Source organism: Xenopus tropicalis, chromosome 3 (genome assembly GCF_000004195.4).
Source record: "Xenopus tropicalis strain Nigerian chromosome 3, UCB_Xtro_10.0, whole genome shotgun sequence".
NCBI classification, from domain to species: Eukaryota; Metazoa; Chordata; class Amphibia; order Anura; family Pipidae; genus Xenopus; species Xenopus tropicalis.
In genome coordinates, this window is record NC_030679.2 from 43,437,767 (window position 1) to 43,457,918 (window position 20,152).

General features: G+C 39.5%; 1 protein-coding gene and 1 long non-coding RNA gene across 3 annotated transcripts; one reads left to right on the forward strand and one right to left on the reverse strand.

Moving 5' to 3' along the window:
- Positions 1-1,268: 1,268 nt before the first annotated feature.
- Positions 1,269-9,364, reverse strand: bnip1 (BCL2/adenovirus E1B 19kDa interacting protein 1). Of its 2 annotated transcripts, none has more exons than XM_031898091.1 (6): positions 8,905-9,171; positions 7,895-7,987; positions 6,398-6,489; positions 5,548-5,649; positions 4,976-5,094; positions 1,269-3,583 (listed from the first exon to the last, which is right to left on the reverse strand). In XM_031898091.1, the coding sequence occupies exons 1-6, from the start codon at positions 8,932-8,934 to the stop codon at positions 3,390-3,392; spliced, it is 630 nt and encodes a 209-aa protein (XP_031753951.1). In that variant the 5' UTR covers positions 8,935-9,171; the 3' UTR covers positions 1,269-3,389.
- A 1,657-nt stretch (positions 9,365-11,021) lies between these two features.
- On the forward strand, positions 11,022-17,129 carry LOC116409719. The gene is made up of 2 exons (XR_004221955.1): positions 11,022-11,447; positions 11,824-17,129. It is a non-coding gene; the product is annotated as an uncharacterized LOC116409719 (long non-coding RNA).
- Positions 17,130-20,152: the final 3,023 nt, after the last annotated feature.

The following is a 20,152-nucleotide window of genomic DNA, read 5'->3' on the forward strand; positions in this document are numbered from 1 at the left end:
CTGCTTGCCCTATGCTGCTTGTGGGAGGTGAACCTGGCAGGGGTTTTTTGTGGGAGTTTGTTAGCAGTTGGATGGTCCCTAAGGTGTGTAATTATGTACTGGGGGTTGCTCTGCTATCCACAGGGGAGGAGGAGGCGGCATATGGAATTATATATGTATATCTTAATATGACATAATTCTTTCACATATGAATGATGGTTGATATCCCCACAGTAAGGACCAAGCATTTGGGATTTTGCTGTGCTACCACCATTGTGATAAAATAGGTGTGGTTTGAAGTGGGTGTGGTTTCAAAAAGGGGAGTGGTCAAAACTGGCTTCCATTAGTGGCCCTCCACCATGTACGCTAGAGAAATTCCGGCCCTCGACACCGTAGAAGTTGTACAGCACTGCTCTATGTCATACAATGCCATAATGCCTAGTCTGGCAACTGTCTCCCCTGATTCTTATGATGTTATAATAATGCATTGCTTAGCTAGGGTTACCAAAATAACCACCAGTGCAAACCCTGACAAATATGTTATTGTACATGCTCTAGCTATATCTTGCACTACAACACTGTTGGTCTGTTGGACTGAACCCTCTAGGGCCCACCAGAAAATCTGACATTGAGGCTGCACAACAATTAGATGTAGACAGTACTAAATGTAATAGGTTTCTTTAGAATCTCTCAGGGAAATATGGAAGCACTAATAGAAATTGACCTTAGTTGATCCAGGCCACTTAATTTGCAAACAGAGGGCAATGTACATTTTGCAGTGTAATATTCTGTTAGTTTTTACACTGGAATTTTAATTGTGCATAGTGCACTTTTAAGGCAAGCTCTTTTGGTACAAAGATAACAAATTTTTCAGTAAAATGTTTTATTACATACAATGCACAGTGGTGAAAAATGTAAAATTTGCAATATTTTTTCACTGACAGGTGCGGTCGCAAAACAGTTTCCGGGTTCACAACAGCTATATTAAATTATATTCCCCCCCCCCCCCATAAATACTCAATTGAATGAGTGCAGTTACAAGTGGCAACCAATTTAGCAATTTGCTTTTATTTTTTTACCAACCAAAACTAAGAGCTGAACATTGCAATGGGTTACTGCACTGGTGCAATTTAAAAACCTAGGTTAGAAAAAAGCATATTTTGGATTAAAGGGCAAATTTTCTCCTAAAGCAGGAATATTTGTATATCCCTCATGTTTGGATGTAGGAAGAATAAATCTCAGAAACCAGTCGGTTAGTGGGTGTAGTAGGAAATAACACAAACACAGAATATCATAAATATAATTTATTAAAGAAGACAAAAACTTATTCCTGTCCTCCTGCCAGCTGACATGACATTAGTTAAATGGTAATCACATAAAATATCATGAGAATTAAAGGAAATTGAAAGTTCCATGAGAGAATTGGTCCATGTAGACACAGGAAGTCTGATCTCTGTGCCGTTGCCTTCTGTACAAGGGACAGCTAGTAATAGCCTCAGCCCCCACATGGTTTCCTCCACACAGCACAATGGAATTAATGGCTTGCAATGACAAGCACATATTATATGTTAGTGCTATAAACTGAGCAGCCTTCCTGCTACCGGAAGCTATAACCCCATCTTCTCTGGCTTTCAGGGTGAAGGGGGATTCCATGCAGTAGAATAGCCACAAGTTTGACACTCATTATCTGTTAAAAATAACTCATGACAAAAACCATATAAACGTTTAGTCTGCATGATGGCCATACTGCTTCTTACAGATATATAGCAGTTTATGTGCATCTTTATTTAACTGGATGAAAAGCAGACATTTTATAGAGAGACACTAACTTACAATACAATATGGCTGGACAAAAAAGTTGCCTTCAGTTGTGAGATACTACAAGTCACCTGAAATGGCTGTGTTAAAGGAGCACAGTATTATTGTACATTTTCAACAATATTCCACTCCTGACATTCCACCCCCTGAAGAAATTACATGTTGTAAGGTACCACTGTAGCTGTAGACTGAAGTAAACACTGGAGGAAAGTGAGGTTATTTATACAAATTGCAAAAAAAGTCATTTGCAGTTGTCCTGCATAAGTACAGTTAGTCTATATCTTAATTATTAAAAGACCAGATGATCTACATCCCTGTGATTTCTGCTTTGCTTTCTTGCAGGGGTCATTTACAAAGTGCAGGACAAGGTACAAAGTGTCTAAAACAGGCGCAATCCACCATGTTAATTTTCGCACTTGTACACAGTGCTTTTCTGAATAGCTGAAAGTCTCTGTTCTCCAGAATAGAGAGTAAATCTCAGCATGATATTGTGCCCAGCTACCTTCTGTCCTCCATATTTATATTTATTATGTATAACCAATTATAGGGTTCATTCAAATTATTTTCTTACACAAGATTTACAGCTAGAACTACCACTGACCCCAGAGTCCTCTGCTGTCCTGTCTTTGGGCAAATGTCCCTCTCACTGATGATGTTTTTACATCAGTGATGGCAGGAAAGAAGCTGACTTGACCACCCTTGACCTAGATGGTGGCTGAGTCCTGGTTATTGGACTGAAACAATTGCCTCAAAATCTTATTGGGCTTAACAAGCTATTGTTTGGGAATGCTGAATAATTCTGTCAGGCAAGAACCACAAAAGGCTGTACATGCCTGCTACACTGCTACTGTTTATATATCTGATTCGGAACTCTCCATCTCTGATGTCAAAGGATGAGGCAGTGAGGTGCGAGTCTATAAATGCTAGTGCCAAAGGAATCATGCCAGAACAGGACTGGCTGGGGGAGGCAGTCCTGCATATAGTTCTACCCACTACATTGCTGGCCCGAACCCACCCATGAACCCATGGGTCATGTGGACTTTGGGCTGGCCTGCACACCTCTAATGTAGTCCTCATCAACAGGTCGCCCATTAGTAGCCAAAAGATCAAAACAACAACAAAGCCCATCAAACTGTGCAAACGTCTGCATTTGGGTAATTTTGCTTGTGCATGGTCAGTTTTAGCCTAAGACTGTAACCAAAAAGCACCAGTCTACAGTAAATGATCATTTGTTTCAGTGATGACTTACATCAGTACATAAGACTATCATAAAATCCATTGTATGGCAACTTACATGAATGGAACACAAACGTCAGGTCCAGTACCACAGTCTAAAGCAGGGATGTTCAGCCTTTGTTTCTTCTGCTGTTGTCAATCTACAGCTCCCAGAATTCCCTAACAGTTTAACCAATAATAAACCTACAAATAATTTAACTTTGTGCACCATTTTAAACAGATTAGAGCTGACACAGTCTTAGTTACTAGTTCCAGAGTATTCTGTATAGTTCAGTTAGCTGATGGCAATCTTTAAGGCCAGTGGTCCTCGCCAGATGGGCATCCAAATCCTCTGAAGTAAGAAACCCACACAGTGACTAGAATGGAAGCAGCCTTTTTTTCAAGATGTACAGTACAGTTGCTAAGAATAAGGCCAAGGCCAGAAAAATGAGCAGCTTGTCAGTGAGCTCACGCCGGTTGTACTTAGTGATAAGTTTACGCCCAAGTTGTATAGTCCCTGACATGGATTTGAACTCTTCATTGGCTTCCTGGATGGTCCGTGATGACGTGGCTATTGGGAAAATATACAGAGCATGTGACAATCTTGCAAAACCTGTCTGTTTCTATACCTGTTCCTACTGTCTCCCAGGAATTTATAACCCCATCTTTGTGCTTTAGGGTAATGGCACGCAAGGTGTTTTGCTCACTACAATCCCCTCAGGTAGAACCTTAATTTTGTCATTCTCCAGACTAGGAATCCTGCTGCCTGTGGAACACTAGTCATTATCAATAGATAATGCTGCTTTCTCTATATAACATTTGCAGATGAAATCCCATTAAGTATAATGGGAAGTATTGGACTGGTTTCAGGTATTACAATTGCTGCAGTTCTTCCTTAGAAATAAGAATTGTACAAACTTCCATGAGCCAGTATAATTAAGTGCTCTGTAACTATCTTATGTATTTGCAAAGAAGCTAATATTTCCTTCTCTCTCATCCTGTCAGCTTCTCCATACAGACCTCTTCATTTACAGTACTATTTATGTAAAGAAATGATAACATAATTAAACTTGCATTTTTACTTACATTATTTATTAATTTCTAACTATTATGACTTACTCTAACTCTGTTCTATTTAATTATGTTAAAAAGGACAACAATCTTCTTTATAAAAAAAATGTAATTACCATGTTCACTGATGCAATAGTGGGGGTTGTCCTCCCTTCAGACTGCTGCTGGTATTAGATCTGGAGCTTAGAGTTTGGAGGTGAGAGTGTATTAGGGGTTAGGGCCAGGGATCTGTGTGTTGTGATAGTTTAACAGAGGAGGTATGGCTGCAGATGGATTGCATGGTGATTGGATGTAACTGTTTGTGGGTCACGTTTCCTGGAATGAAACTTTGCCCATACAAAGGGAATGCTTTTAGTTTTGCAATTTACCTTATTACTCAGTTTTAACCTCAATAAATCTCCTTTTCTAGCTGAATCACTTCTATGTCAATTATGCTTATAAATGACTATAATTATTCAATTAAATCAGAGTGAAAACAACATTTTTTTTCCATTGATGCAGTGTTTTCTGTTTCAGCCATTATGTCACACAGATCTTAGTCCCACCAGTGTCAGATTGTCTTTCCCTGATTGGTTCTCCAATACAAGAAACTGGATAAGGGGTGAGAGTTGCAACAACTGAAATAAACACTGGACCACCAATAGAAAAAAATGAAAGAATTATAACAATATACCATCAGTACCTCTCTCAATATCTTGAACTGCATTCCTTCATTTGTGTATTGGGAGCACAATGAACTGTGTGTGTTTGTCAGAGTTTGGTGTTAGCCACAATTGAGGAAAGGGTGAGGAACTTTAGGAGCAGCACTCCATCCTTACTAATAAGACAATTTTCAAGTCTGGGGTAAAAGTGCATTTATGGGCACTGAAACGTGCATACAGATCCTCCATACCTAGTGTCTGCATGGTTACTTCACTCTGCCCCACTTGCTGTGCCATCATTCGACTGATACCCATCAGGCTCTCGGTGATGTTGCTCGTTGACTGTGCCAGGTTTTCCTTTGCTACTTTTCTGTTGGGAACAGATTGAGTTGGCTACAACTTGTATCACATTTAGATGCAGTACAAGTTATACTAACTGAATGCGCAAAGAGTGACCGGTAAACAAATGCGTCGAAATTTCCTGATTTTGAGAATTCATAATAAGATTCAGTTTGAAATTGATAGATACTGAGTTAAAGTATTTTCTAAAAATAAATTCTTGTTGTTTTGTTTTTGCGTTTAAGACTTTCAGAAACTTCATAAACACTATAGTAATTGGCATTTCTCTATTCCAGAGCTTTTGAGGTTTTCTGGAAAATCCCATACAAGCAACAGTGACCAGGGAAGGGATTAACAAGGGTTAATGAAAGAAAGGGTGAAATGGCTATGTGGTCTGTAGCAGTCTAAACTGTCTTCAAAATCAACACCCTAGAAGCAGTTTCTATAGACTTGCAGAATGACCCTCTTAACAAAAACACTGTACCTCTGCCTTGTAGGGTCTCCTCCATCGAGCAGTTCATCCTTCTCTGCATTATCTATTGCTTGCTTGCATGAAAGGTTTGCCTTTCGCCACACAGTCTGGTTGCTGAAATCAACATCACAATGGATGAAAAGCAGTTGTTAATTTTGCTTAAGAAAAATTAAAATGCACACACAATCAAATATGAAAGGCATAAGATTTGGCAGAGTTTACAAGAGCAACCTCATATAAGGCAGATATGGTAGATGATTGAAATTATACACTGGTTGTATTATTATAATGATCTAAAAGATTATTTTTAAAAGATAGGTTGAATTATTTTCACCTGTAACAAATTCCAGCACCACCTCCCTATTTGTAAGAAGCATTAAAATAGGGCCACTAGTCATTCATACTAGTTACCGAGAAAGGGGTGCAAAGTTCAGAGTCAGCACAACATGGTCAAGGTGCTGAAGGTAGGCATGGGGTTGTTCCCCATGATGTTGGGTCTCTGACAAAGATTCCCAGCCTTAATTAGCACAGCAAAATACCACAAAGCCACCTTTCACTAAAGTAGAACTGTGTGTAGTACTGGTCACTGACCAACAATTCCCTTGGGGAGCTTAGAATTCACCCAGCAACATGTGGGCTAATGGGAAAGCAGAGAGAGAGTATGTCTCAGCCAAAACATGTATGAGCAACTGCAGGACAGCTTTGTAGGACAACTACAGAGCAATATTGATTAACCTTGTGTTGTAAACATATTGAGAGGCAAGCAAGAAAAGTTCTTCACCTGTTTTATATAACATTTATTTATTAAGCTATGGGGCCATTTTTCGCACAGCTCAAGATGTAAGCAGCAGACCATACACACCTTAACATCTGTTTCTTGTGGCACTCCATCTCCTTCAGCAATGCTTGCTTGTCAGATTCCTTATCCTGCTCCTTAGCCAACTGTTCAAAATCCTTTTCCAAAATAACAAAGAAGTATATCACCAATTATAGGTTTAGAAAACTATTACCTGGATGACTTTAAAGGTGATCACTTTTGGTGATGAGCAATGATTCATGCAAAAATGTTTTTTTTTTTTTGTAAATCCAAGCAAGTAAACAAGTACTGTAATCCATCAAGACAAATGACTATAAAATTGTGCAAAGTACTCTTAGAACTACTTTTAATTATTTTTATTTTAGTTTTAAAGAGATTAGCTGTTTTGAAATGGCTAATACAGGGATCCCCAACCTATCTTACTCATGAGCCACAGTCGAATGTAAAAAGACTTGGAGAGCAACACAAGCACCATAAAAGTTAACGGAGGTGCCAAATAAGGGCTGTGATTGGCTATTAGGGAGCCTCTATGCAGTCTATCAGCTTACAGGGGCTTTATTTGGTAGGAAATCTTGTTTTTATTCAACCAAAACTTGCCCCCAAGTCAGGAATTCAAAAATAACTACCTGGTTTGGGGGCACTGAGAGCAACATCCAAGGGGTTGGGGAGCAACATGTTGCCCCCGAGCCACTGGTTGGGGATCACTGGGCTAATATAACATATTTGAAACAACAGCGCCACCTGCTGGATATTTCAGCTGGCTGGCTACTGTGACTGGCTACTGTTGGCTAAAAATGAATTGCCTGAGATAAGAAACATTTTGTAATGATGCTCTGCTTAGAAAGTGGAGTCTCTGGTGTTTCTGTGATCAGTTCTAGGGAGAGCAACACCTTAAAATGTTTCTTTTCTCAGGAAATTCATTTTTAGCCACTTTTAGCCCATTGGCCTAAAATAATCAGCACTTCAAATAACTTCTAATAACTGAGAAAGTAGAAAAAATGTACTTTGCAAAAGTGCTTAGAAAAAAACTCTGAGCGAATAATATGCTTTGCTTTGAGGGCTCCCAATATTATGGGCCAGTGATTCCCAAACAGTGGTTCATGAGCAACATGTTGCTCCCCAAACAATTGGATGTTGCTCCCAGTGGCCTCAAAGCAAGGGCTTATTTTTAAATTCCTGGCTTGGTAGCAAGTTTGGGTTGCATAAAAACCCAATATAATGCCAAACAAAGCCTCTGTAGGCTGCCAGTCCACATAGGGGCTACCAAATAGCCTATTATAGCCATTATTTGGCACCCCAGGAACATTTTTCATGCTTGTGTTGCCAATTCTTTTTACATTTGAGTGTGTCTCACGGGTAAAAAAGGTTGGGGATCCCTGTTATAGGCAGTAAATGGACTTTTAATGTTTTAAAATATAGTTTAATCATAGGGCAGAGGCCCCAATTACTTATTATCAACCTCTCTTGTGGTTAAGAATTTCTAATTACCTAGCCAGTTTTTCCCTCAAAAATGCAATGTCTTTACTAAATTACACAATGTACCTGTATTCTCAGCCTCAGCAGGTGGAATTTTTCCTTGACTTGAGCATTGAAATCATTTAGGGTGCTTAGAGGACCAGGGCATTCTCTGATGTCCTATAAAAGACAAATCATTTTAAAACGTCTACATACAATACAGAAGAGCTAGGGGGATAAGGATCCAATGAGAAAGTACCATCTGCTGTGCTGTTCCCAAACTGAAATGACATAGTGGCACATGAGATGCCTAGCAAACGTCATTAAAAAATGACAGTTAATATGCTGGTAGTAACCACCAGCCTCCAGCCAAGGATAAAGTTGGGTTGTAAGTGGGTGTAGTCAAGGCATAATAAATTGTGGTTGGGTGTGCAAAAAGCCCAGATTGGCAATCTGTGGATTCTGGCAAATGCCAGAGGGGCTGCTGTAAGAAGCCATAGACAGACACTGTTTGGGACATTGTGTACTTGAAGTGCCAGGGCCTATTTTGAATCCCAGGCTTGGTGTGCCATAAGTGTGACCAAAATCACTTGGATTCAGTTCTCTTGAGGTATCAGCTTTAGGAAGTTATTCTATACAAAGATATTACTGGTGACAAAGACTTGATTACTGGGTGCTGATATTTTGACATTTTGGTTAAGATATACTAACATTCACTGGCTAACTAGCATACAGATATCCAGATGGCCTGCTGTATGGTTACAGCTACTTCTGGCTCTGCAAGCATGGAGGCGAAGGTGGTGGTCACTATGTGGCCGAGGGTGTAAGTGGCTCTCACCCCAACATGTGAGGGCCCGGAAAAGTCTTTTGCTTGGAAGCCTGACCTTATTTTATGCCACTGGTAACAACTAATGTCAGTGTTAATTCTGGTTCATAATGGCCCAGATGACAGAAGGGTTAAACTTGAGGGTTAAACTTGAGGCCCCCTGCTAACTCAGTAGTATAGAGCCTATGAGTACTGATAGCAGCACTGCTCATTAGCTGGGAAAGCATTATAGCTATTTCAGTTATCAGCCAGTTAAATGTATTATACCTACATAACTGTTAGGGTGCAGTACATGGAACATGTAGCAGGAAGCCCATGTAATAATTTAGGAAAATAAAACTGCCAGGCTCTGTTAACCAAACCATACAGTAGGCTGTGACCGTAGGGAACTATCAGTACATGCCGGTAACGCTACACCAGTCCGCATTCAAACATAAACCATTGAGTTTGGAGTCTTCGGAACTGGTACGTAAGCTCGGCCTGCCGCTAGGTGGCGTTGCATAGGGAATATTACAAACTCGGACCCTTAATGGTAAGCTGAATTCCCTACTGCCTCCTGCATGTAGAAAGTCAGTATTATTAATGGCGATCACCCCTTCAGCACCCCACTGCGTTACCTGGATCAGCGCTTTGATCTCCAGGTCATATTTAACGATTTCCTGGTGACAAATTCGGACGTGGACATCCTGCGAATCTGCCATCGCGACAGGCTTAACAACGGTGCGCGGAATGGGACAAAATACCATGCACCGATGACTCTGACTAAGACAAAAATAAACCTTTGCGCCATCTGCTGTATGGAGAGGTAATTTCTTTGCTCGTATGGACAGCGATGAGGGGGCACAGAGACATCTAGAGGTGCTTTTGGGAAAACGCACACAATAAGAAACGTTCTGCTCAGTTCAAAGGGGTGTTAGGGTGAAGACACACTGAGCTACTAGTAGCAGCTACTTGTCACGGCTACAGAAATAGACAATGCTGATCATTTACTGTTAATTGTCTCTATGTGGCAGAGGTAATTCTCAGTATTGTCTATGTCAGGGTATTTTCTGGCGTTTAGTAGCTGTGACAATTAGCTGCTACTAAGTAGCTCTGTGTGTCTTCACCCTTAAAGCAAGTGAACAGTCAACTTCAAATGTAAACAGGCTTAGACTGGACTATGGGGTTTCCTGCTGAATGACATTAGAGACCCTTTTTTGCTGTACATAAACACAGAATATGTTGGAGCTTTATAAATGCTTGTTAATAATAAAAATAATAGATATTTCGGGGTATGAGTGGAAAGGGTACAGTACAGTAAGGGCAGCAGTATGTGGCTGTGGAAAGGAGAACTATAGGAGGCTTTGCATGAGCCCATGGTACTTCAGTGATCTATAGTTACAACCCTCAGCTCCCACCAGTGGTTCAGATAAGGGAGGACAGAATTTTGGTGGTTGTTTTTCTGCAACATCTGGGGCTCAGAATATTACCTGTCCCGAACCTATCATCTATTTTACTCCCTTTTGAGAGGGATGTTTCTGGGGCTGAAAGCTGCACATCTGGGCACAAACATGACTGGCCAACTTTCTGCATTTTTTCATTACAAAAATACCCCTAGTAACCAATCAGATAATTAATTTTAAAGACCAGAAAAGTAAATGCTGCTTGATGATTCACTGCTGTATTATTCTAAAACTGAAGAAAGTTATTCTTGGCACAAGTAAATTAAATAATGTTGGGGTTATTTTGTATGGTTCCCAACCCACCTCTTATCGCTTCTGCCCTGCCATGCAGTACTTTACCTTTTCCTCTTCCCCCGGTGCTCCTTTGTTTAAAATAATTGCCTGGTTAGTCTATAATTTTCCTTGTGACTATCTTAAAGGAACAGTTCAGTGTAAAAATGAAAATGGAGTGGGCAGATGTCTAACATAATAGCCAGAACAGCTCTAAGCTGTTAGCAATCAATAACCAATCAGTGACCTGAGTGGGCCATATAGGACATAACTGTTCAGTTAATTTGCATTTGAATCTGACCTGCCTGCTCACAAACTAACTGAACAGTTATGTCCTATGTGGGCCCCCCTAAAGTCACTGACTAACTAAGAGGTTAGACAGCTGAAAGCAGGAAGTCAGGTTCTGGCTATTATGTTAGACATATGCTTACTCCAGCCTTTATAGATTACATTTTTGCCTAATTATATTGGAAATATTTTATATTTTGCACAGTCTATTTTTCCCAGTTTAATTTTTACACTGAACTATTCCTATAACAGTGTTCATACCCACATATGTATTAAAAGGCACAACTTTTTTCCTGTAGCAGTAACCTATAGCAACCAATAAGATGTTTGCTTTTAAACAGCTGACCAGTGCATCTACCTGCTGATTGGTTGCTATGAGTTACTGATCCTGGGCAAACATAGTGCATTTTATGATTATGACTTTTTAGTGACTTGCTGCCCTTGGCTTGGCATCACATTCCAGAGTCTATTAAGTGTGGGAGGGGGCAAATGCCTGTGCTGTTTTGTCTCTGTTGGACTGTTTATTGTACCTGTGCCAATCCAGGGCATCACTTACCTAGGAGCACTGCGAAGGTGGTGCTGCAGCAGGTGAAAGAAAGCTACCCATCCAGGGTCAGTGTTAGCAAATAATTCTGTAAAGGAATACGTAGAGGTAGAGTCTTTAAGGCAGGGGCGTGTCCAACGCGTCGGACCTTTTTGACACTAGGGAGGACCCGTACTTTGGGATTCGGCTCGTACCGGTGACGTCACCGGAGGAAGGAGAACGGCGTCCAGCCGCTTCAAGGAGCCTGTTCCTCCCTTTGTCTATACCCGAGTAAGTTCCCGGCCGGGACAAGGGGCTTCTTTATTTCTGTGCATTAAGTTCGTGTGGGACTAACTCTCCACAAGGCTATATACCTAATCTGTAGAAGTGTCTTGTGTAGCACTTGCACTTTCCTGGGATACTTTATACTGATACGTATGCTTATACTCTTTGCTAAGTGGGGTGTGTGTATCGGTCTGAAGGGAGTACTATAAGTAGTGCTGCCCTCTCCACTAAGTGAGGGGCCCGTTAGGGGTTAGACCCCTCCGGTGTTATCATTATTTATTTGGATGTTTGGATATCATGTAACATTTATTCCTACTTAACTTTGCTGTATATCTAATTGATTGTTCCCTACATGCTTTTTAATATAGGTTTTCCTCCCCAGGTTTCTCCAATTTATATGATTTATCCTCTAATGAATTAAGAATTTTGTGCTGATTTCATCCTCTAATGAATTAAGAATTTTGATTGGATTCATTCTAGCAATTTTACTATTTCATCTATTGTTTTTAATTGAACCTATGATTGGTGCTTTATTATTCTATGTATTAGAATTGTTTCCTATTTTATGTATATTGATTGTTCTGTGTATATATTGATAAATTGTAATTTTTAATTTATTGATTCACTGTGCAATAAATATCGATTGGTTGATTTTATTTCACTTGGTGGTTTGTTTGAGCGCCAACTCTTTTAGAGTAATATTTGTGCACTTTGGGATTAGTTTGGAGGAGGGCAGCTAATCAACACACCTAGTTCACATTGATTTAATTGATAATATAGAGATCACTCTTTACCACGTTTAAATATTTTTTTTTTTTCCCTCTTCACTTTCACTTATACGGTTCTCCTTCTACTTATCCTTAAGCGCAGACAAGGTTTATTCATATATATTGCTGTTAAAGTACTGACAGTCGTATAGGATGGGACGGAGCAGGCAAAGACTAAGTTAGGGAGATTAGCCAACAATCAGGAGGTCCAGAGATCAAACCCCAGAAGAGCCTAACAGTCAGACTGGAAAGAAGACTTTGTGAATAGTCCCACATGTATAAAGGTATCGGTGCTGATTTATTAAATATCAAATTAGGTCATCCATGGGGAGTCACTGCTCTTAAATTCCTGTCAGTGCTTAACAACCTGACACTTTTATCAAGGAAAACGAGTATAGCATTTCCTCAGAGTGTGTTTGATTGCTGTGAGTAGTCAAAGACCGTTGTATTCTATTCTTATAAGGGCTTAGCAGCAGTGCTGTTGCTGGGATGCACTAATTTCATTAATATTAAATGCATGAAGTCTAGTCAGACTTTCTAGAAGCAGCAGTGCTGTTGCTGGGCTTCACCGATTTTATTAACATTAAATACATTAAGTCTAGTCAGACATTATAGAAGCACCCCTTTTTCATAAGATCTGCTAGCCTTACATTGGAGGAAAAAAAGGAGAATGGGCCAAAGTCCTACCCTAGTTTTGGGGTTTTTTGATGAAGAGGTGCTAGATTTGTCCAGCTCTAGTAATCAATAGCAACCACTAAGATGTTTGTGAAGGCTACCTGTTGATTAGTTGCAAAAGATTACTAAACCAAAAGCAAACTTTGCACAGATTCAGCTCTTTCACATGCTTTGGTTTTGCCCCTCACCCCCTTTAAGCTGCAGTAGCAAGTCCTAGTAGCAGAGTCCTGCCTCCTTTCAGGAGTCATCACAGGAGGGAGCAGAACAGGTGGAATGGGGCTACACAGCTTGGGGATGTGTCCAACAATCAATCAGTTTCAGATCTGTGGAGATTCCAAAGAAATAAAACATAGAGGAAGCCCCAAATGACATTCTAATGTCCCAGAGGGCCATGTGAGTTAGTGATGGTAGCCGTATCTATTTTCATACACCACACTGGCACAAGGTAAATAAAAAATGCTAGGTTTATGTATATATGCTCTCATTTTTTCTGTTATGGAACTATATTTGCCCTCTATTTCCCCTTCTTCTTTCTGTACCCCCTCTACAACGTTCTTGATAAAAACAAATAAAAATTGAATTGAAAAAAAATGCTTATACACAGTCTTTGTGAAGAGACAAACAACTTTATTAAATAATGGCAAACAGCAGAACGGAAACAGACTGAAGAAGCAATGTGGAAATGACAATGTAATTTACAGTATTCTCACAGCTGTTGCATTACACTCTCTCCGGATTCTGTCCCAGCACAAACAGAAATGCATCCTCATTTTATTATTATATAGGCAGAATATCATCAAACTGAGGTTAAAAGATTTGTAGACTGTGCATGCACATTTTAAACACACTGTGTTCTATTATACAGGACCTAGCAAATACAGTCATTAACCCCTGGCAGCGTATGATGAGTTCTTAAGTTCTGGAAGTCAAAAGAACTGATACCCTGGTCACCCAACTCAGATACACTGATGGAGCACTGTTCTCTGGCGCAGGAGAGGAGCCAAATCCCTTCAGTATAGAAAGTCATTCCTGGAGAAAATGATCTTATTGAACTGATACAGTTCTGACCATATGCAAACAGGTAGGCTGAACAAAAATGGAGTCGCAGAGTGACGCACCTCAGTGATTTTATGGTTCATAACCAAAGTAATTTGTTGGTAACACAGCTAATATAATTAAGGAATGACAGAATCAAATAAATGGTTAAGTCAGTTAACATTACACTGCTTCCCCTTGAATTAAAAAAAAAGAGATTCTAATGATGATTTTAAAGCAGCAGTTTTTGTTTGGGGATCAGGAATACAAACACAGTGAAATATGAAGCAATAACTAGGTTGACTATGTATTTCTTATAGTCTAAAGTGCCTTTTGCTGAAAGACTAAGTGCAAAGTTATTATTGGTTACTGACATAAAACGGATTGCCTGTTCATACTGGTTGCCAAGATAACCCATAGCAGCAATAAGCCAAAGCATGCACGGTCCAAATGATATCTCCTTCTGTACTGCAATTGTATAAACCAGCTCCATGTCATTAAAGGGTAACCTGCTCAACTAGCTACAGTACAAAGGATCATTGGCAATTTCAATACTAGGTGTGGACCTAATTCAATGGCATGAAGTTGGGTTGTGGAATAGTTCTAAATGGTGGGTAAAGCACTGAGCAGATTGTGGACACTTTTTACATGCTTTGGAGGTGGCTAATGTAACAATGTACAGATAGTACCAAATAACAGATCCACAGCTTGGCTTAATAGAAACCTGGACTAGTGGGTATAAGTATTTCAGACAGAGGACAGCAGTGTCATTCATACTGTACTTTAACACTGAAGCTCTAGCAATGCTCTATAAGATTTTGAGTAGGTAAAATCTGCTTTGAAATGTTTTTGTGCTTCTACATCTGTCCACTAGATTTCAAATGAGATTTTATAAAATGGCTGATCACAAACACAGTGCAAACATACTTCTCTTATCCCTGAAAACACACTCTGCTTCTTGTATTCTCCATGCCTTTTGCTGGAGATAAGCTCCACTGCAGGAAATGGAAGCCCCACTAGGGCCACTCCATACAATTTATTTTTTTTAATTTTAAAACATACAGCATTGCATTTCTTCCTGAATGGTCCAAAATACAGGAGCTTTGTAGAAGCCCCACTTCTGAATGTACAAGTAAGGCACAGTTATAAAAGCCACATCACACAGACAAGAGTTACACCAACACAACAGTGTGTGTCTCTAGAGGGCACAATGACTTAAAGCCTTATGACAGGGTTTATAAGACCTTTACAACAACACATCTTACAGCAGAATCCATTTAGTAAATGGTAATACTGGATTAATAAGTCCAATTGCCTCAGTTTGACATTTGTTTTTGGTATAAAGGTTAGGCCTCAAATACAGAAATTACCACAGTATTAGCTGTACATTTAAATGACAGACCCCACCAAGTATTATAAGGACAGAATATTAACTGGTCCTTAAAAATAAAACCCTTTTAAGGGAACACATACCTTATAAGTAAGGGTTTGCACTGATTTCAATATCCCCTCAGTCAGTTACATAGAGCATATATTATTGTGCATAGAATATTCCTTTTTTTGTACATTTTTGGAAGCAGTCATCCTGCTTTCTTGGCTAAGGCCCAACTGCTCTGCTTCCCCAACCACCAGCCCACTGACCACCCCTCCTGCTGACACACAGCTTCTCTGAAATGCTATATTGCTCCACACCAAAAAGGGAGCAGCACTGGGAGCTATTTAAATTTCCTGCCCAGTCCACTGTCTGGCTTCCATGTTTGCTACAAGAAATAGGGAGTCCTGCTGCAGTTGCAGGCCAACAAACCAGAGTGTTCTGGCAGCCTGCCACCTCTAACAACTTGCTAACCTAGGACACGGCTTATGGCCTTCCCACAAAGTCCGAACCACATAGTCCTGTCATTGTTATCAATTTTCTCTGTTAAGCCAATAACTGTCTTAATTATGAATCAAAAGGTAATTTCCTTCCAGGATTGCGCTTACCAAAAAAGGAATGTTCTGTGCACACAACAGACTGTGCCAACACAACATACTGTCTATTTAAGGAAATGCTTTTTTATAGACAAGTTGCATTTTCCCTTTTAACTGCAAAGCAACAGCTTAACAATCTCAATGTGAAGATCTGCATGAGTGTTCCACCATTCTCTATGGTTGCTCAACCCAGCCTTGATTGGTGTAGGCATGATGAGCAATATTTAACAAATATTACAAACAAGACAAAGTATAACATTGGATGTAAAACACTGGGACATACAACCCCAGGCTACAAGAACCTTAAATTGGATACTCATGCATCTAGCTGGGGATTGTTTTTTCAAAAACAAAATAAAGCAAATGCTATGGAGAAACCTATATATGTTTTTTCTCATACATTTAAAATATTTTTATGAGAGCAAGAACATATATACCGAATACATTTACATTTTCTTATATAAATTTATATGTTTTAATGACAAAAGAGAAAGCAGATTACTGGCATCGAAGTACGATCTAGACCGTGTTTTATTTATTTATTTTTTTTGTTGCTTTTTTGTTTGTTTTTTTTTTTTAAATACCACAGAGTCTCCTGGTTAAACTGTAAAGCAGCACAACTTTCCTTTGTCACTGTCTTATAGTGAGGAGGGTGCAAGGTGGCTCCTGGTGTTTGGGCCAGACTCAGAGAGTGTCCTAATACAATGTCCCAGAAGTGGGAAAGGTCTACAAATCATATTGGTCCTGGAGGAAACAAATAAGTTGGATACTGCTTGAGTTGCTTAGCGTGAACTGAATTTTGCTAAAGATCATTTTGAGCAAAACTGGTTTTTAGCTTAACACCTAGTTGCATTTTGCATTTAATAGTTGAAGTTTTTAAGGTCAAAAATGTTCTCCACTGTCCTTTGTTGCATCTTCTTTAATGCAACATCTTCAGTAGTATAATCCTATTAATTGTATTTTGTTTAAAATCAAATGGCATTAAAAAATGAGTGAATGTGTGATACATTTTGGAGCAAAAATCCAGCCAATCATGTTTAGATTTCAGGACCTGTAGAAAAGGACTATATGACCAACACTGCCTGACCATGTCCCTGAACATGAAGTCAAATCAACAACTGTGTGAGTCAATTCAAACCTGAGGCTTAGCTTCCTTCTGTATCTTACTGACAGCTTGAATTTCTATTCCGATCAAGTATTGCTGCAGTATACAGAGCAGTCCAGATTTAGCAGCAAATGGCAGGGATAATAACAAAATATATATAAGAATGCACGTAAAACAAAACACAAAACGTTTCTTTTCCAAAGTGCTAATCTGAGATATACATATAAATATGTAAAATATAAAGTGTCAGTTTCTAGAAAGTGAACATATTCCATTGAACTCCTGCATCTTAAAAGTGTCTGCAATAGCAATGCAGGTCTCACTAAAGGCAGAAGAGTTAATATTTGAAATAGTTAAAGGGATTAATAAAAGAGAGTCACTAGCTCCTGCAAAATGCACCCTGGATGTAGCATTCTAGCCAGTGCTACAGCACAGAGGCAACATGTTCATACTGCATCACCACTAGCACAGAGGCTTAGGGCAAGGCTCCATTATTAACAAAATCTCTGCTATTCACAGTAGCTTGGGAGTTGTTCTTATCAGCACTGTGAGAGCCCTTGGTCTACAAGACTGGCTGTTGGTTGGGTCTAGCAAAGACATTGTGTGGTACAGATAATGAAATAGTGCAGCAAGTTGGGATGTGTTGCCCAGTACTGGCCATTCAATGCTGTGAGAACAGACCGACAAAGCAGCACAACAATAACTTTCCAAGAGTGGCCAATAAAAATGCATGCAGCTAACTCCCTTAATGTTCATTATTCTCCGCCTATGCATATGCACACAAGAGAATGGAATTTGTCCTCATGCCTAGTGGCAAATAGGCTGTTTGCCTGTATTTGGTATTTCTTCCATCAGGAAAAAAATGCTAAGACAAAATGCCTTAAAGGGATATTTTGCCTTTAAGTTAAATGTTTTAATATGGTATAGAATGCCCTATTTCTAGCAACTTTGCAATTGGTCTTCATTATTTATTTTTATACTTTTTAATCTACCTTTCAGATGGGGGTTACTGAACCCAGCAGGCAAACATATTTAGCTCTCTGAGGCTACATTTTTATTGTTACTTTATATTACTTATCTTCCTTTTCAGTTCTTCACTTATTTATATTTCAGTCTCTCATTGAAATCACTGCTTGGTTGCTAGGTTAAATAAGCTATATATAAATATAAATAACCTAGCAAGCAGATAGCTTCTGAAATACCATACTGAAGAGCTGCTGAACAAAAAGCTTAATTTACACAAAAATAAAAAATGAATACCAATTGTCTCAGAATATCAATATCTACATCATACTAAAAGCTGTCTCTGAGAAATTTATGACAAACATATGTTATATTTGATGTCAGTGGAGGTGGGACGAGGCGGGGCCATGATTTGTGGGGCAGGGAAAAGGTAGGGCCATGGCATCAAGGGGGCAGGATGTTACCGAGTTCTGCCCCATTTTCCTAATTACGGAAACTGGGCAGGAGGTTTTGACCGGGGCAGCCCTTCCGAAAACCGGGCTGGCAACCCTATATATACCCCACATTGCAGCCCCACAAGCTCTACCCACACCGAAATGAAATAAGTTGTATTGTACATTGTGTTGAAGGGATTCTGCTCTTCATATGTGTAGATAAACAGCTAATATTAGCGATACAAACATATCTCAGCAAATGTTATACTCCGGCTCCATTTACAAGCTGTGGGAGCATGTTGTACATGGCAAGCTGCCTTGGCTAGGGAAAAGAACGGAGTGAACACTTAAGCAGGCAGCGTTTGAGGCTGTACTGGCAGCTTGCTCATCAAAGAGAGACTGGAGTGTCACACCTGCATGGGACATGTTTGTGTTCTACATAACATATTCTTGGAGCACCTGAGAAATGTTGCCCTTTAATATCCCCATGCTCTGCATGCCTGAATGTTTTAGGCTATATATACCATGTGGGTCTGTCATATTTCGCCTCACTGTGTTCTTTGGAAGGGCATTTTTTACTAAAAATAATCTATCTTCAAGGCTGCACTAAATCAGGCTGTCCCTATACACATTTTGCTGCAGCTACTTTACAGTCCCTTCTGCAACCAAAGAGTGTATCTTATCCACAACACATCAGTGGCTATCTAGCTGTTGTTCTACTGTAAATCCCTTAATCCTCAGGCAGCAGTTGTTTAGGAACAACTGACGAGACACTGGCTTGTCATCCAATAGCCAGCCAGAGGACCAGAAATATCTTGCCAAGGGTAGCAGTCTAGAATGGAAAGCTAGATGTATACATATGATGTTTTCATTTGCCATAGAAGAAACGTCTTAATTAGACTGTATAGCCACTGGAAAACTGGCTTGTATTAACAAATATCCTGAGTTTTACAAGCTTTTTTATCAATTTGTGCTTTAAAGGAGAGCAGAGCATGACTAGAAGTGTACACAAACATAGGCAGGAAGGCTTATATTACTTAACATGCTGCTGCTGTTGATGGAGTGTTATATAATATAGCCCTATGTTCATTAAAGCAGATGTGGCTTCAGGCTTGAGGATTTGCTGGAAGTTGCACTGTATCAATAGGATAGTGTGCATTACCAAAAAATGGCTTGAATGATTATTATAGCAGTAAAGAGTTTAGGAATACAGTACAATGGAGGACTCTCTCGCATGTCATTGTAGTAATTGTGTTTGGCATAAGAATTATTTGCTAGCAAAATATGCCGTAAAACCACATTGTCAAAACTGCGTGGAAAACAGAAGACTGAGATAGCAGAGTAAGACTAGAGACTGAAAGGAAAATATCCATTCTCAAAATCTTGTTAGACAAAGGACTTGAGAAAGGGAAGCAAAACCAGGTGATAATAAGGCACTCCAAAGCCCTTGCCCACTCTGTTATTTTCCATTTAAGTAAGAAGTTTTATGAAGAAAGGTTAGGCCTTTCCCTTAAAATATTAAATGTAAGAGTGCAAAAAAGCAACGATCCCCTCCCCAGGAAAAAAAACAATTCCCAGAAAAACAACAACAATACAAAAACATGCCTGAACATAGCAGCAACTGAAGAGCAATCCTAAATAGGAAACTTCAGTTTGTGGGCCAAAGGCTTCAATACAATATAATGCACATTCTTGCATCCCAAGAACCTGACAATAGCTCCATCTTTGAGCAGGAGAGTGACATCATATCCCTTTGCGCAACCT

What these genes read in the sequence shown, in the direction of transcription:
- bnip1 (XM_031898091.1), bottom strand. Translation starts at nt 8,934, where the DNA reads ATGTTCCATGTACTGCACCCTAACAGTTAT. An exon ending in CACAAGAAACAGATGTTAAG is followed by an intron (nt 5,650 to 6,397) that starts GTGTGTATGGTC and finishes TGTTGATTTCAG; the next exon opens with CAACCAGACTGTGTGGCGAA. An exon ending in AGTAACCATGCAGACACTAG is followed by an intron (nt 3,584 to 4,975) that starts GTATGGAGGATC and finishes TTTTCCCAATAG; the next exon opens with CCACGTCATCACGGACCATC.